Source organism: Ictalurus punctatus, chromosome 5, assembly GCF_001660625.3.
Source record: "Ictalurus punctatus breed USDA103 chromosome 5, Coco_2.0, whole genome shotgun sequence".
Lineage (NCBI taxonomy): Eukaryota > Metazoa > Chordata > Actinopteri > Siluriformes > Ictaluridae > Ictalurus > Ictalurus punctatus.
Window position 1 is genome coordinate 6,620,497 of NC_030420.2, and position 18,794 is coordinate 6,639,290.

Consider the following 18,794-nt stretch of genomic DNA (forward strand, 5'->3'; position numbering starts at 1 on the left):
AGTGTATCAGGTGTAACAGTGTTGGTGGTATTGGGGTTTTTTTTTTTTTAACCTCAGTGTTATTTCTGGGTTGAGAAACTCCCCAGCTGTTCTGTGCTGACACTGATTTTAAATGACAATCTGGTGACCTAAACCTATTTTACCAAAAAAAAAGTGCATATAGTCAACCTTTAAAGCTTTACTTTAAAAAGTAATTATAGTTTAATTGTAATGTATCTTCTATCTTTTTTTAAAGGTAAATTATACTAACTCTGTGGTCAAAAATATGTCAGTTGGACTGAAGGGTAACTCTATGGCCAAAAATATGCCGACACCTGACCTTCACATCCATATGTGGGCCTTCCCCCAACCATCATAGAAATTCTAATGGTTTCCACTACCTGTAAGATGTCCCTTCACGGCCTAACCCAAACCAGTGATGGGAAGTTCAGATCCTTTAACCGACTCGGATCTTTGAATCTCATTCAGCAAAATGAACAAATCCCCCCCCGAGTCATTTTGTTCATTTCCGCAGAATATAATAAAATGTTACATGTTAAATTCCCCAACACATCTAGTACTTATGCAAACGTTGATCACAGTTGGATGAATTGGATCACAGTACTGACGTGATGAACGAACGACTCGAACCCAAAGACTTGAGAGGTGAACTGATCATTGTTTCCTGTTCAGAACCTATGGGGATGTTGCAGCGCATGCGCAGCCAAAAATGAACGAATCACTCTCTGAGACAACTCGTTGTTACCGAGTCATATTAAAGATTCGTTCAAAATGAACAAATCATTCATGAATTACATCACTAACTCAAACCTGTTCCAGCATGACAATTCCCTTGTGCACAAAGCAAGGTTTGTAAAGTCATGGTTTGCCAAGGTTGGTCTGGAAAAACTGGAGTGGCCTGCATAGAGCTCTGACCTCAACCTGACTGAACACCTTTGGGATGAACTGGAATACTTAATGTTTGCCAGACCTCCTCACCCAACATCAGTGCCCTATTTCACTAATGCGCTTGGGGCTAAATGGGCAAATCTACACACCCACATTCCAAAATTTAGTGGAAAGTCTTCCAAGAAGATTGGAGGTTATTATAACAGCAAAGGGGGACTAAATCCGGAATGTTACGTTGAACATACACATATGGGTATGATTGGTCAGGGCCACATAGTTTTGGGTATATAGTATACAGTGCTGTGCTGATTTCTTCTGTTTTTGTGTATATCTCATACAAAATTGTTTAAGAAATTAAAACAAAATCTAAGACAAAAACAAAGGCAACCCAAACACAAAACAGTCTTTAAATGATATTTATTGACACAAAAAAAGTTATCCAATACCAGCAGGGCCTCTGTGAAAATGTATTTGCCCCCATAGTTCTAATTCCCAAAATCTATAAAACGGTATTCATAATGGAATTCAGCTGGACTAGACACAACCAGGCATAATTACTGCAAACCCTATTCAATCAAATCAACACTTAAATAGAACTTTTTCAACAGCATGAAGTTGGTTAAAAGGTCTTACCCAGTAACACACTATGCCAAAATGGAAAAAAAAAAATCCAGAAATGATGAGGAAGGTGATTGAAATACATCAGCCTGGGAAGGGTTACAAAGCTATATCAAAGGCTCTGGGACTCCAAAGAACCACAGTGAGAGCCATTATCTCCAAATAGAAAAACTTGGAATAGTAGTGAATCTTCACAGAACTGGCTGACCTTCCAAAATTCCTCCAAGACTCATCCAGCAAGTCACAAAAGAGCCAAGGACAACATCAAAAGGACCTACAGGCCTGTCTTCCATCAAGGAAGGTCACTTGATGATCCTCAAACGTTTTGGGAGAATGTTCTGTTGATTTATGAATTGAAAGTGGAACTGTTTGGATGACAGGGGTCCCGTTACACCTGACATAAACCAAACACAGAATTCCATACCTACAGTCAAGCATGGTGGTGGAAGCGTGATGGTGTGGAGATGTTTTGCGGCTTCAGAGCCTGGGCAACTTGCAATACTTACCAGGAAATCCTAAAGAAGAATGTCCGGTCTTCAGCCCATAAATTGAAACTCAAGCACAACTGGTTTATGCAGCAAGACAATAATCCAAATCATAGGAGTATATCCTAGTCCTGGAAGTAAGTGAAAGACTGATCTCCAGTTATCAGAAGCTTTGGTTGCAGTTATTGCTGGTAAAGGAGACACAATCAGATTTTAAGTTTAAGGGGCCATTAATTTTTCACATGGGTGATAGGTGTTTGATAACGTTTTTTGCTTCAAACCCCCCTCCAAAACAAAACTGTATTGTGTGTTTACTCAGGTTGCCTTTGTTTTATACTGTATTTCATTTAAAACTATTTAGTATGAGACATGCACAAAAACAGAAGAAATCAGGATGGGCAAATACTTTTCACAGGACTGTATATGCATATCTCCAGGTGAAAAACTAAACATTGAATATTAAAAAGGTACTCAGGAGAAGGGTACCACCCCAGCACGGGACCAAATAAGAGTCATAGGTGTGGGCAGTTTTTTTCTTTCACATGGCCAGCCATACATGATGCTCACAGGACGAAAAAAGGCCACATTCCTGAACATTGGTGTGTATTAGGTGCACACACACACACACGACACTGTGTGACTCATGTACAGCATTCATGCTTTTGTCCTCAGTAACTCCTTTGTCCTGCTCAGTGTCATGGTGGTTTAAATGACTCAAATTCCATTTTGGGAAACAGAACAGTTTGTTAAGAAATATTGTGAACAGGTGCAAACAAAATAATAGCTGCAGTAGTGCAATTTATCAAGTGTAGGACCAGGCAGTATTGATCAGATTCATTAACAACTGTCCCACGCACACTATTGTAGGGGCATTCTGCCGACAGTTTTGTATCCCATTAGAGGGAACAGTCCTTCTAACTGATCAGCTTCATATTATTATTAAAACATTTGTATCTTGATGGGAGTGCTATCTTCCAGGATGACCCCACCCCCACCCACAGGGCATTACGGGTTCACTGAATTGTACACCTATTGGAGAAAGCCTAAACACCCAGACCAAACCCATGAGCTCTTTTGAAATTTCACTGGAAAAAGAATCCAGTTAACTCAATTTTATCTAAAACTAGACTTCAATCGTTGGTGTCTAAAACCCTGCCCACAACCTGCAGAAGCTATTGCGAGGAAAGTGATAGCTCAGTGGTTAAGACGTTGGACAAGTGATTGGTCGTGAATGCAAATCCCAGTACTGCCAAGCTGCCACTGCTGGGCACTTGAGAGGCCCTTAACCCTAAACTGCTCAGTGGTATAAATGAGATAGATGTTAAGTCGCTCTGAATAAGGGTGTCTGTCAAATACCATAAATGTAAAATGCAAAAGCTTGATAACCACAGTCAGGTACAGTATACATGCAGAGATATTGTTATAGAGTACATTTTTATTAAAAAATCAGTTTTAACAAACAATGACACCCATCTTACTTTCATCTGAAACACTGCACTGTAATATCTCCTGCCCCATTATTTTTTAAAATGACCTGCACAATCATACAACCCTGTATTGCTGCAGGGTTGTTCTGTAGAGATGTTCAAAACAAATATGCGGATGTCACATTCATTAAACTGTGTGATAATCAACAACCAAAATCCTAAGCGCAGCAGTCAGCAGCCATAGCCCGAGACTCCTAGTGGGGTTTTGTCACAGAGGTAGCAGAGCTCTCCAAATTCGAGGCTGAATCAAATACACTTAATATAATCTATATAAACCCTGCATGACAAAAAAAAAGCTAACTCAGTCATCATAAAGGTCTGTGATGTGGTTCTGTTTAAAAACCAAGAGCAGACAGCACGTAGGTCACTCGCCCAGATTTCCACCTACACCATTCCTGCAAAGAAATCAAACCAGTAGAACGAAATCTGCTACCAATGTGCAAATAAAACAAGTCTGAAATGCTCTGGGCCCCCTTCCACAGTACTCTTAAATCAATAGCTGGAAACTTTCTGAGAAAGAGAGACGATGTGACTCATTAAACCGGTGCCTCAAGCTGTCCAGCCCTTCTGCTTATTATACTTTAATGTTTTCTTTTTAGATTACAACAACAACAAAAAATCCACTCTAAACTTTGTCACCAGTTCACTCCAAAAATCCATGACTGAGAATAAACTAGCACTGAGCAGTTGAAGTGGCCATATGGGGCAGCGCAGGGTTTGGTAATGTAAAGGAGAATCAGAAAGTGTAGAGGTCGCCGCGTTAGTTGGCTTTGGCGCGCAGTTGCGCTCTCTTGCCCGTGACAGCCTGGAAGCCTGTTTTAATGCTGGCCACAGAACAGCGTGAGTGACATGTCTCACACTGCAGAAAGTACAGCCGAGTGTCCTTCTGCAGGATGGTCTCTGGAGAGCGGCACGTATGACAGGTCACATATTCCTCTGTAAAATTCAAACGGAGAACAAAAATAAGTTGTTAGATCGTAGTTATGATGAAAACAGCTGTTTTACAAAAAAGAGTCAGCATGTTTAGCTCAGAATAAAAGGTGCTATGTGATGTCAAGCATGTTATCAGCTGACCAATCAAGTCACAGCCAGAAACTGTATCAGAAATACAGACAGCTTAGGAGTGGAAAGATTATTAGGGCAGTGTGTAACACTCAGTATGCTGGCTGTATTACACAAGTCACACCCTTGAATAATTCGACCCACCTTGTCGGTAAAGATATAAATGGAAGTGTAGAGATGATCATTAACACAGAAACAACTTTAGTCACTACTGCCTGAGCAAAAGTAGATTTTTTTTTTTAGATTATAAATCATCATAACAGAAGTTCATATTATAATTTAGGTTTATCATGACGACAAATCAACTTGAAATATTGAAGGTGTACAGTTTTTATTTTATGGCTCGACTGAATTTTCCGGGGTTTTCCACTGTGGATAGTACCTGGTACTTTTTTTTTGGTACCACCTCAGTCGAGGTTCCAAGCGAGCCGAGCCTAAACGTGAGCCACGTGAGACCTCTGAGGGAGCAGTCGGTATCTTCCCCCTGGTGTACAGTATCGTATGGATTCTCCATTAACGAACGGTTCTGTATTATGCCTGAATAAATGTGTCATTTAATACATATTTTGCCTATGTTAATATTCTATTAATTGAAAATTAATGCATCATTTCTCTCATTACAGATAAAATCACAAGAAAGTTTTCGGTCTTAAATGTTTGCATCTCGCTTGTTACCGATTTCTAAACAGGCATTTATCGGAATCACTCCTGTCGCTAATGTGACCATATCAAGCACTACGTAGGTTCTAGAATGGCGTTATTTTATATCTTCAATAGGGTGAATGTTCAGTGAACAGGAAAGGTGTTTGGAATACGGCCTGACTGTATTTGTACAGGGCTTCAATAATACATTATCCCTGCATGAAGGCGAGTGTAAGATGGCACATATGCGAGGCGGCACTAAACCGAAGTGGAAAAGCAAACTCAGAAACGTAAAGCGAGCAGAGTCAAGACAAGCCGAGCCGTACCGCGCAGTGGAAAAGTGGCATTAGACCGCTACACGGAATTAAATTAAAAGCTCCCTATACCATAACTGTTCTTTCAAAAAGATAACATTACTTCTACTTCTTTAGTTTCAGCAGCAAGTGACTAAGCAAAAACATAGATGGCTTATTTTCTACCATATAAATGTACTACATATGCTGCAGATGTTACATCCTATGTAGTACATAATTACACCCGGTAGGAAGCCATTTGGCATTAAGGCCATCACAGAAAGAACTATAAAGAAGGTTGGCACCATTGTTAGGGAGACAGGGTGTAATAGCCAGAGTAACCTGAAATATTATTACCACTGTCTTAATATAGCAAAATATCACAAATAAATGTGCCATTGTTGTCTGAATTCAAGCCTGTCAGCTTGGTGAGCAGTTTCCATTTTACTGTTTTCTCCAATTTCAAGTAAACTGGAGCTTGGTTTTGTCTGACTGGAAGTAAACCTGGGAGTGTTGCTAAGGCAGCCGCTGATTGGACATGCATTATAATAATATGGACTATGTCACAGGGGAGGTGAAAACAACAATGACAGACGGTTGTGTGCTGGTCTGTCTGTTTGCATTAGCACCACTTCATTTTCGTCCTCCAAACCAAAGTTGGTCACAAATTCATCTATTATTATTAGTACTACTACTAATGATGACGATGACAATGATGTCATCTAGATAGCTACTTAGGCTGGTTAGCCAGTACAATCAAATACAGAACAGACCTCAGTGGTAACAGGATTGTTATATCTACAGTATGTGCCGTGTGTGTGTTTAAACCACATCAGCACAGAAATATCTATACATAAAGATCACCTATTATGAACACAGCTTTGACTGACTCTTCACACATTTCAATGAAACATCCCACAAATTGCGACACGTTGAGGATCGTTATTTGACTCACTGATGTATCTTCTCAAGACGTTCTCGATCTGTTTTTGCTGGAATCGTCCTTTGATCACCAGCTGGTTATTTCCATCTATAGAACCGCTGCAAAAACATCACTTACATTAATGCAAAGGATTACAGTGGAACAAGAACACACAAACAAAACAAAAAGCATGTAGTCTGGCACGATATGTAATATCCGTGTTTACCTCGTTCCCAACTCAGCCAGTAAGAAAGCCAAAAGATGCTTTGGCTGTCGATGCAACCTACACAGAGACACAAACACAAACTATTAGACTCTCATATTTATCATAATACAAACACAGTGAAAAGGACTGTACAAGGAGATGTGTGATGCACACACAGTTTGCAGATGTCGGTGAAATTGACGAAGGAGGTTTTCTTTGTTCCCACTCGCACCACTTGAGGAGGCTTCATGACAAACTTCCTCTTCTCTCCCGCCACCATGTCGGGGTTCTTCTCTCTCATGATGTTAAAGACGCGACTTAGCAGCTGTTGACACACATTCACAGATGACCATGAGAAAGGAAAAACAAATACATAAAAAAAAAATATAAATACAAATACAGTGGATTCAGTCCAGAATTCCAGCACAGTTTAGAATTGTAAGGAGAAAGTGAGTCGACTCCGAATCGACTCGGCTGCAGAAAGTGAATCGAACATACTGTGTATTTTGGATCACAGCATTTGTCAGCAGATGCAAGCTGATAAACTGAGCCAAATGACAGCACTAAATGCTACAAAACATTTTAAACTAAATCTTTCTAGAATTATGTGAACAATTTTTTAGTGCCGGCGTCCTGACATTTCATCCTATTCGTCAGATAGTCCTACGGGAACTTACTGTGCATGCGCAGATCAATACTGCGTCATTTTTGTCACGCTGAACAACACGCCCATAATTTTTTACTACTTGATCAGGTATTTTGCACTGTAAAATCACTCAACTGTTTATTTTATACTGGTAGTACAATCTGATCAGGTATTTTGTACTGTAAGATCATCCTACCATTGCGTAATAAGAATCTTCGGCAAAGTTCCTCTGAATATTTTACATAGTCACAGACGCGAAGCAGAAACCTGCAGTAGGATTTTTCGATGTGGTAGGATGGATGGATAGATATAGCTAAAATTTTGTGCTACGGTAGGAAAATCTGACAAGGTAGGATAAATCGACAGAACACCGGCTCCAGGTTCTCCGTTTGGGGAGTTTTAGTGCTTTTTTTGGCAGAAAACTACTTGAATTGGCAAAAGCACAAAAAATTTTGCACTGCCTTTTCGCAGTGATGTTTATTGGTAAATGAGACCCTTTAGCTGCACTCTTGTTTGATGCCTGTGGATCGAAGAGGGGTGAATGAGCGTTGTGATGATGTCACATGTCACGTCTTGGCCCAAATCTGCAGCCATTCTGAAAAATTGCAAGCTCCTCCCAATATTGTAGAGTTTGCTTGATTTTGCATTCATTTCTGTGATTGCAAAAATCCTGGTGGGAACGATTTTGGCATGCACTTGTTAAAAGGTGCGTTTTTACCCTTTTCCACTGATGTACTTCTGAGCAAATGTATGGAAGAAAAAAAATTTTTTACGAGCACGATTTTGAGCCATACACGTTCCTCAGCCAACATTATTTTACTTTTAAAAAAGGAAATACCGGAATACAATCGAACAGAATCAGAATGCTCTGCTGTACAAGCACCTGTTTTTATGAAAACTGTTCACATAATGCGATTAGTCTACAGAATTACATAATTCATTTGGAAACAGCTGGCTCCATGAGTTCCAGAGGCTACATTAAAAAACACACGAACTAGGAGAACGTGCGTGTATGTACCTCGTCATATGTGTAGTCTCTCTCTGAGCCTGCCCAAGCTGGGCCAGTCAGAGAGCTGAACGTGATGCCGTCGGCATTTTTACTCTCATCGTCCTCCAGAGCTGTATAGAGAGAGTGAGAGAGAGAGAAACAGATAATGAATCACAACATACAGAGTTTCATATCAGAAATTATATGCATGGCACCGTTTTAGAAACTCAGGTACAGGATGCTTTTATACATGTAGCAAAATGATGAAAAACACTAATAGTGCAGGGAAAACTGATCAAATCACACAATAAGTCTAAGGATACTTCTTTCTTGTGTTTGCAATTCACCAAGTATTCGTATTCATACAAAGAGGGCAAAGCTGAGGGGAGAACTCTAACAAAGCTGGCAAAGATAGAAAAGGAAAGACTTCCATGGTATACAATGATGATGGCTTGATAAAGAACAGAATTTGGCAGCCAGTTTACATTTATGGTAACATTTGTAGTTTATCTGGCAACAATTTTTCTTTCTACATAACTCTTTCGATGGGTATTTAACAGACACAGCTCTTCATACTGAAACTCTCAAGCTCTTTACTAAGTTTAATTCAAGATATAAAACTTCACAGACATGCAGATGCTCTGAATTTACTAACAGCTAAATGATGAAAATCATAATTAAGTACAGCAAAATGCTCGCTCACCGTCATCTTTCTCAGCCACATCACCTTCGTCGACAAATTCCACCTTCTTTGGCTTCTTCTTCTTTGCCGGCAACATCAGGTCCAAGTCATCATCTTCCATCACTTCCGGCTGCTCACCATCAATCTTCAGCTCCTGCTCGGCCAAACCGATAAATCACAATTATTTCCTCATCTTTAGCTTAACTAGATTACTGCACATGTATAGGTGGATGTTCCCTCTACTTCTTCTGTTTAGGCTTGAATCAAGTTGATTCACTAGCTTAGGACATCACTAAGTGATGAAACCACAGTACAACTCTGCCTTATGCGATTTTAGGTTGATGGAAAGTTCGATTATTTGTGGCTTGACTGTTGACACGAGACAGTTACAGACCTTCATGCCTTCTTCGATGTCGTTGTCAAATACTTTCTTGGGCTTCTTTTTCTTTTTCTTCTGATTGAAGAAATTTAAGTCATCTAAGCCATCTGTGGTCTCTGTGGAGGAGCAAACCCAAGTTTCCCCATCGTTCCATTACCATCAAAAGAAACAAAACTCGATATCCTAGATTCTTGAACGTGATTAGACAGTACAGCTAAGAAGTCAATAAACCCTAGAAATCTTCCGTAATACATTTTCAGTTTCAAGAACACGATTCTAAGTCTTGTGTGTGGCCTAGTGCTAACCTTATCCTGCTTCAAACAGGTTTACACTGCATTTCTATAAGAATACACAAGAGGAAAGAAAGCAGTTTTGGGGCTGTTGCATGACCCAGGGTACAGCATTTAGTTTTGGCACCTTTTTTCTTCCCTTCCTCTTCCTCAGGCTCCACCTCGCGCTCCTCTCCTGCCTCGGGCTCGGCCTCACGAGGCTCAGCCGGCGGCGTCTCCTCACTGACTCCATCGCCTTCTTCATCAAGCATGAAGGGCTTCTTCTTCTTTTTCTTTTTCTTGGTCGTGGTTGGGTCGAATAAGATCTGTAAAATAATTAGTCCAATTTCAACATCCTGAGCATGACTGTGGTTTTATATATATTATATAAATATATACATATACATACATACATACACACACACACACGTGTATAAATAATGTCATACCTACCTAAAAGAGGTGAATCCAATTTCTGCATTTATAGATATGATGCTGATATCTAAATATACAGTTTCAGAGCTCTGATACTAAACAATGCACTTTTATAAGGCGTACAGAGCCATTGAGATTTGGACAGCCTTATTCAAAACAGGTTTCTAAAACTACGTGTACTTGTTTAGATATGTATACTGTGTGTTTGTGGGGGGGCTTTCCTGACTGGAATAAAGTTGGTTTGAAGTTGGACGTTCGATATTCGCAGAAATGCGGAAATTAAGGGACCGTCTTTAAAGTTACATGTGACGTTGTTAAACACGATTCTAACTTTAATAGCATTTGAAGGGAATGACTTACAGTCATATAACCAACTGTAAAGTGTTCATCTAGGTGTCAGCTATAATGCACACCTCTTAGTGTGCTGTTACAGTTGGGATCATGACTACATCATTCCCTTCAAATGCTATTGAGCTTTAAATAATGGTCTATTTTGTGTATGAGCCCATTCGGTAGTGAAATTCATATCTAATTTATATGTGATTTAATAGCTTATTTTTAATAAATATCAGAAATCTACCTGACACCTAGTTGAACACTTTACAATTAGTTGTGTGACTGTAAGTCATTCCCTTCAAATGCTATTGAGCTTTAAACATTGGTATATTTTGTGTATGAGCCCATGCAGTAATAAAATACATGACAATATTTATATACGATTTAATAGTTTATTTTGTTAAATATCAAAAATCTAAGAGGTGTGCATTATAGCTGACACCTAGATGAACAAGCAAACACACACACACCCACACACACACTAATTATATACATATATATAGATAGATAGATAGATGATATAGATACATAGATAGATAGATAGATAGAGATAGAATATAGAATATCTAACGTCAAACCAACTTTATTCCAGTGCTCTTGTAAAGACAACGAGGTTGCTACCCATTGAATAGGAGCTTCTATGGGTTTCAGAAATGGATCAAACACGTGCTACATGAGAAGGAAGAAACAAACCGGTCCAAATATCTTATCAGCGCTGCAAATGTCACATTATAACCAACTGCTTATTTATGAAAGACAGAGGTTCGGGTGAAACGAGACCCATTTGTTAGCTTTCAGCTAATAAACGCAGCACACTGTGCGTTAGCACAGTTAGCTCTCGTACTAGTTAGCTACCTGATAAGGCCCAAAGTCATGGTGTAACACATTCATTTGTGTTTCGTTGAAACCCGGGACTAAAGAACGATAAACAGACTCGTTTCAACTCACCTCGTCTTCTGACATGGTCGCTATATCAAACTGGTGTCTTCGAAAGCGCCTTAATGACAAGAAACAGCTAAATGGCACAAAACCTCTTCACCATAAGTGTCTTGCATCAGCAAGTGGAGCCCGAGTGCGCATGCGTGCTTCCGACGGGGGGTGATGACGCCAAGAACGCGACAAAATGCGGCGACGCAAAACGTGGTTAGGCCCAAATGTTTCATTCGTACCTCTATTCCGACAAACTCAGCCACCGCCCTTGTGGTCTGATTTTGCCACAATTCGAGTGGGTTCGATATCAGCGTGTAAGCGATATCAGCTTTGTGGAATATTGCACGTTCTTATATTTACAAAAAAATACTTTTTTATCACCTTATAACATGATATAGGGAAAATACTAAAACCCCGACAATGCCAATCGTGTCAAGCTATCTCTGTTTTGACTTTATAAAAACAACAATATAATATTGTTTGTAGTATCACTGTCTCGTCATTCCAGGAAGCCATGACAGTTAGTGATTCTCTTTATTGTAAAAAACCTTGAATTCAGCTGACCAATTTTGGGATGTAAGGGTGTATCTGAAGCGCATTTACACATATCCAAACTAAAGGACTCTAGGACAGATTTCACACAACTGCAGTATCTACAAATTTATTGAATGTAACATGCTTCTCGCACCTTTGGTGTTTGGTATTACACACATTAGAATATTCATGTTCAGACATGTCACTGTTGCATGTTGCATAAGCATGCCAATTATTAAGGCACATAGCAGCCCACACACACACACACACACATTTTCATATGCTAAAAGTGCTAAATGAATTGCAGGACTGCTTAATGCAGGATTTCCCACCAACCATAACACGAACAAAAACACCAGCATGAAGAATCGAACAGTTTAATGAACTTTCAAATAAAAGTCTCCTCTGAATAATCTCAAACATACAAATGTACACATGACACACCTTGCTGTTACATCCCAGGTTCTTTACAAAAGATATAGTAAGTCAATTTATTCATATGGATCTTTTCAAATAAACAATAACTAGCTTTAGAGTTTGCTTCCAAGTTTAGAATCCTTCCACCCTAACAAATAGTGATACATCAGATCAATGTGTTTCGAGATTTCAGCAGGATACTTTCAGGTAAGATACAGCACTTTGTTGAGACACTAGTGAAGAAATTGTGGGATATAAATATTTGTGATGCATGGATTTTATTATTTTATTTTTTTTACTTTTTCCTGATGTAAGAATCCATGAACAATTTTTTTTTTTTTAAATCCTGGATGTTTAAATAATGCTCCTCAAACAATAGCACTCTGACATCAACCTTAGAATATTAGATGACCCAAATCTATTCCCCATATCTTAACAGTCCGTGGAGATGCTTCAAAATGGTGGCTTTCAAATCAAGCATGCAAAAGATGAGATGCTTGTATACACGAGCATTGTTATCACCATGAAAACACAATGCTAGGAGTGGATTGGTGTAATCCTGATACTTTCCCCATAGAGGCTATGGGGATGACATGAATCCCACTTTTTGTAGGTGTTTAATAAACAGATAGAGGTAGATGTCTTTAAGTGGGTTCAGCATGACTACATTCCAATTTCAAGAGGGAAAATGAGCAACAATAGGAGAACATAAGCAAACGTTAGCCGAATCGTTTCAGAAATACAATTTCATCTGATTGTTGTTTTGCTTTCATGGCCTCTTTTACATCCCTATGGACAGGTTATTTATTTATTTATGGACCTAAACCATTAAATGGAGCTACAAATTTTCTAGACAATTGGTTTTGCAAATATTAACTCTCTGAAGGTGTTCAAGTCAACTCTGAACATCAGTCCACCAAAGCCATAAGACAGTCCAGATGTTTGGGCTTGGTTCACACTGCCCAAGCCTTCAGCTCCTCCATTTCATCCTCATCTTCTTCCTTTCTACTCTTGGCTGTAGACAGAAGAACAGGGGGTTAGAAGATTCCTATGGCTGCGACTGGTCTTTAGCACGCTTTTATCAATTCCTTTTTAAACCCTGTGGCTGGAATTTACACGAAGTTTCCCATAACATAGAAATATTTACTAGGGGTGTAATGATTTGCAGTTTGATTCGACACAATATGGTGGCATCTTGATAATATTCATTCTTCGATACACTGCCTGAATATGTACTTTAGATTTCTATTTTCAATGTCGTGAAGCACTGAACATTACACATGTACAATAATTGAAACTTCAGAATGACAAAGTGTAGTTTGCCTTACACATTGCTTAGTGTGGTTTTTTTTTTTTTTTTTGGCTGTTTGGGGTATTTCAAACACAACAGTCTCAAGAGTTTACACAGAATAGTGCAAAGGAGCAAAACATGACAATTCAAGACTTGAAAAAGGTCACCTGATCTTTTTCCAATTGTCAACTGTCACGTTTGGGTGAGCCTGTGCGCACTGTAACTTCAGATTCCTATTCTTGGCTAACAAGAGTCAACCCCCATGCGGTCTTCTGCTTTTGTAACCCATTCTACTCAAGGTTCCATGTGTTCTGAGATGCTTTTCTGCTCACCACGGTTATAAAGACTGGCTAGTGGGCAGTCTGGCCAGTCACCTCTAACCTCTCTCTTCAACAAGGCATTTCTGCCTGCAGAACTTCCACTCGCTGGATATTGTTTGTTTTTCGCACAATCTGTGTAAAGTCTAGAGGCTGTGGTATAAAAAGATTCCCAGGAGATGAGCCATTTCTGAAGTACTTGATCACATTTTCCAATTCTGATGTTTGAAATTAACATTAATCAATGCTTTTGGCATGTATCTGCATGATTTTATGCATTGCTTTGCTGCAACATGATTAGCCAATTGTATAACTTTATGAACGTGCAGGTGTACGAGTCTTAATCAAGTGAAAAGCGAGTTCATGAAAATTGCATAGCGATGGTTCTGAGTAGGTTATTATTGCCGCTGTCTGTTTTACCTGGTTGGGAAGGTAATACGTTTGAAGGCACGCTGGGCAGTGAGACATTCTCTGGGCCACTAATTTCTAGCAGATTATTGTCCAGTTCCTCCTGTTCCAACTCCTCCAATTCAGCGAGCAATTCATCCTAGAAAAGAGAAAACAAAAAATAAATAAGTCAGTGAGTTTTAATCAATTATTAAGTGCTGATTTTAGCTCATCATCCCCCTCCCCCCAATTTTACTAGTGAATGCACTTCCTAGTACAGTCTATTAAAATTAGCTAAATTGACAGATCTGCTCATGCTTAGAAAGCCAAAAAATTCCACACTTTAGGTTATTTGTCCATGACAGCAGTTAATACAGTTATTCAGTTAATTTATGCTTTAGTTAGTACTACTATACAAAAGGTTCTTATTTTAGCAAAGTGTCATTCAGCTGGAATGCAGTTTGGAATTTTAAAGCATTATTGTGCAACCGGTTCACTTGGGAATTTACTTGCGTTCACATTTTGACACTCAACGACTAAAATCCAAAGCCTAGTTTGTACGCGCTAGAGGAATCCAGGTACCTCGTCAAACTCTTCTCCAAAGCCGACTGGTTTTGAAATAGCATCGGAGATCTCCTGTGCCAGCTCCTGCTGTTCTGTGATGTCCTGCATGAGATCATCCACTTTGTCTATATCCCTAAAAAAAAAAAAAAAAACCAAGACAGATTAAATTAATAATGATCAAAAAATACTGTAAGATTTACTTTCAAATAATTCAGTCAGAAAGTTTATGCACAGTTGGTATTAAAATGAGCGCTGAAGACCACAAAATCGTACATGTTTTGGTGAGCATTCTTCATGGCCTTGGCGGCGAAGCCCATGTTCTTGAGCACCTCTGTGTTAGTGTTGGCATTCTCCAAAGCTTCTCGTTGGTACTCGATGGTAGACAGAGTGCCGTCGATCTGAAGCAGCTGCTTTTCGTAACGCTTCTTCCTCTTCAGTGCCTGGAGGGCAGCTTGAGAAAGCAGACAACATCCATTTTCTCTCTCTCTCTCTCTCACTCGCTCTAACTCACATACTTATATTCTGTATTTTGTATATTTATGTCTTATGTTACTTTACGAGCAATTTGCCTGAGTCTCACCATAAGCGACTCAATTTACACGTCTCCTTATATACTGTGCAAACAATAAATGAATATGGCTTTGAACAGAGTGGCACTGTTTCCAATCGGTTAACCTGCCAGTTCATTAAAAGAAACCTCCATCTTGAAACACATTAAATATATGTTCATATATGTGATGAATTTGGTGATTCTGGTGCTTAATTGTTTGTTGGTGCCATACTTTCGTTATTCCGGTCAGAAGTTAGCAGTTGTCTGCCACGCTGCTGTCACAAATGGACGCTGTTAGTACAGTTACAATGGTGATTAATAAGGAACAAAATTCTCAGTATACATAACATAAGGAACAATGTCCAGGTTTTGGGTGTGAACTCCCAAAAACAAAAAGAGCATGAGCTTCTTTTCTCACTCATCATTTTCCAGTGACGATTAAAGTCCCCATGATATCAGAATTTAAGTTTTGTGATTTTAGTATGAATAGGTCAGCCGTAAGGTTACCTATAATCTAGCGTGCTCCAAAACGACGACAAAATTTGCATTCAGAAGATATCTGCAAGCAAAATTTAGTCTCTCGCTACAACCAATACAAATCGACAATTTTGAGGACGCCGTTCTGCACTTCGGCTTCTTGTCAGATTTTCCATCCAATCAAATTCTATCTAGAATCTGAAGTGTCCCGCCCACAAAAGTTGTAAGTTTCCTGGCTGTGAGATAAGCTGAAAGCTATTGGCTATTTAAAAAGGGGGTGGAGCCACTTGATATGCCCCACCCTAACTTCCTGTTTCAGTGGATATTTCGTAGATACATCGGATAATTCTAAGCATTTCAAGGTACTTCACGGGGACTTTAATGTCAAATTAATGATAAGGCCAGCGTACGAGCGGTGGAAACAACAAAAGTTGGACAAATTATGGCACAGTTAAGCATCTATAGATAAGCATGAATTGCACCGACAGCAGTATTAGAATTAAACTTGAAACTTTGGAAGATAAACAGTTTGGGCAGAGTGTACAGATAGATGTGTTGGTGAGACAGTTGAGACAGGCAATTTATCTGGACAGACTAAGGGACTAAAGCACTGCTGCATCACTCTCTAAGTGTAACAGAAGTGAAGCCTACTTCACCACAGTCACTACAATCAGCAGGCTTTGTGGCATTGCGAGAATGTTGGAAACCACCCACAATGACATTGTGGATAGTGTAGGAAACTGATAACTAGAGTGAAACTAGGCGAACATGTCGATGAAAGAAGAAGGGGGGGGGGGGACTGACTCAATCTCTTTACAAACCACATTTGTGACGTCACTGACGGTCACATGCTGCTTATAAAGATTAAGTCGTTCAGGATGTTGTTTTGCTTTAAATGAGGGTGTGAGATAAGGCCCCCCTCACACACACACACACACACACACACAAAACTCCAACTGAAAAATATAATAAAGTGAGGTGATCTTAACTTCCAGTTTGAAAAGGTGATAATGAAAACGCTAATTAGCTGTTGGAGTTTCTGGTATATCGAAATTTCGGCGTGTGATCTGGGCTGGCCTTTGACATTTTCAAAGCTCCCCCAACACACACACACACACACACACACACACACACACACACCGCTATAAGTGCTGAGTAATAATGCTACACCTTTCCTTTGGGACTGGCCTTGTTTCCGTGGTCTGTACAGGTTATTAGGCAGCTGACACATTTCGAGCCGCCCAACCTGCCGCCTACCTATTCATATCCAACAACAACTAATTACAGCTTAGAATTCAGGTAACTTGTGAAATATTAATGTTCAGTTACGGTTTAACGCGTACCTCGTTTGTTTTTCGTGCCGTTCTTCTTCGCTGTTAGCAGTTCCGCCTCAATCTTCTTTTCCAAAAATTCCTGCTTCTTCGACAACATCTCCTCCGTCTCGCGGAGTTTCTGGATCGCTTCTTGAGGACTCGGGGCTTTGTCCCCTTTCCCCCCGCTCCCGAACAACTTCCCAAACAAAGACATGGCAGCTACAGTTCTCTGTTTAAAACACAAATTAACCTCAAGAACGCTCGCAACTGTGCCCTAAAAAACAAAAATCCTCACTGACGTAGGGGTTGTTGATGCCTGGACTTCCGCCTTCAGGCCCACTGACGTCACGGTCCCATAGCGACTGCGCTCGTGAGCGCCACCATAAGGCACGCGCTGGAACAGCGCTGTAAGACACCGCTGTCACTATGCAGAAGATTGCGTTCCGGAGTGAAAAACCAAACCGTACATCCGGGTGCGCAGAATCCAGTTCCCCCTAAAAAAAAAAAGATAGAAGAAGAGGAAGAAGAATAAAAAAGAAACCAGTTCCCCTGTTTCCCGTCAGTGCGCATGTGCGAACTCATGACATTTTATCCTAATTACAATAACAATAATAATAATAATAATAATACATTTTATTTGGAAAAAAAAGCTTCACGTCACCTAAAGTCACTTCAAAAATACAACATGCAAATACAATTCACAAAACACTAAAACACAATAATATATATATATATATATATATATATATATATATATATAAATATATATATATATATATATATATATATATATATATATATATATATACACACAACCATACATATGCAAATATATACATTATATAGTATTATACATAAAACATTAAAACACATTATAATTAAGCATTATGTAACCATGTCACAGAGAATATGCAAGCCGAAGAGATGAGTTTTTAAATAACTTTTTAATCTTGAAATGGATTCACAGTTGCGGATGTGATGGGGAACTGAATTCCAGAGCTTAGGGGCAATGTGACTTAAGGCTCTTCCATCCAAGGTGCTAAAGTTCATGTCCAGTATTGCTAATAGACCTGCTGAGGAGGATCGCAGTAAGTGGGGAAGGGTGCAGTTCTCCAAGAGGTTAGTGAGGTAAGTGTGAGCATGATTATGTACGGCCTTAAATGTGATAAGCAGATTTTTTTTATTATTATTATTTAATTCGATAGGCAACAGGAAGCCAGTGAAGCTGGATGAGCAGAGGTGTTACATGGCTGGTTGACATTTTACGCCGTGCGAGAGAGATCCAGCGGATTAAAACGAGGGATTTGACCATCTCCGTTTCCCCTGACTACACAGCCAGGACAGCCCGGGCCCGGGCCGCGTTTAACGAGGTTCGGCGTCAACTTCGTGGTATTGAGGGCGCTCGCTATGGAATACTTCACCCAGCTCGGCTTCGCATTACATATACCGGTGTTCAGAAGGACTTTATTTCAGCGGAGGAAGAAGGAGACTACGTTAAACCCTTGATATCGGGGTGAACTGCATCACCTATATAGTGGAGTTTTTCTCACTTTTATTCTTTTTTTGCACTCGGCCTTCCAGCTCTACAGAAGTCGGATTCTTATTGAAGATATTGTCGGTGCATTACTTCGTCTAGATTTTGTGGACTTCTCTTAAATTTACTTCTGTATTAATGTG

The 18,794-nt window shown here is 39.6% G+C and overlaps 2 protein-coding genes across 2 annotated transcripts; both read right to left on the bottom strand.

Annotated features, from left to right (window-relative positions):
- Nucleotides 1-3,406: 3,406 nt before the first annotated feature.
- Nucleotides 3,407-11,445, bottom strand: eif2s2 (eukaryotic translation initiation factor 2, subunit 2 beta). The gene is made up of 9 exons (XM_017467680.2): nt 11,286-11,445; nt 9,715-9,892; nt 9,313-9,413; nt 8,940-9,072; nt 8,267-8,367; nt 6,779-6,927; nt 6,624-6,680; nt 6,431-6,516; nt 3,407-4,414 (listed from the first exon to the last, which is right to left on the bottom strand). Exons 1-9 carry the CDS (start codon nt 11,298-11,300, stop codon nt 4,239-4,241), a joined length of 996 nt encoding a protein of 331 aa, XP_017323169.1. The 5' UTR covers nt 11,301-11,445; the 3' UTR covers nt 3,407-4,238.
- A 717-nt stretch (nt 11,446-12,162) lies between these two features.
- On the bottom strand, nt 12,163-17,540 carry LOC108265407 (charged multivesicular body protein 4c). The gene is made up of 5 exons (XM_017467682.2): nt 17,148-17,540; nt 15,051-15,228; nt 14,796-14,910; nt 14,247-14,373; nt 12,163-13,233 (listed from the first exon to the last, which is right to left on the bottom strand). The coding sequence occupies exons 1-5, from the start codon at nt 17,329-17,331 to the stop codon at nt 13,172-13,174; spliced, it is 666 nt and encodes a 221-aa protein (XP_017323171.1). The 5' UTR covers nt 17,332-17,540; the 3' UTR covers nt 12,163-13,171.
- Between the last annotated feature and the right edge of the window lie 1,254 nt (nt 17,541-18,794).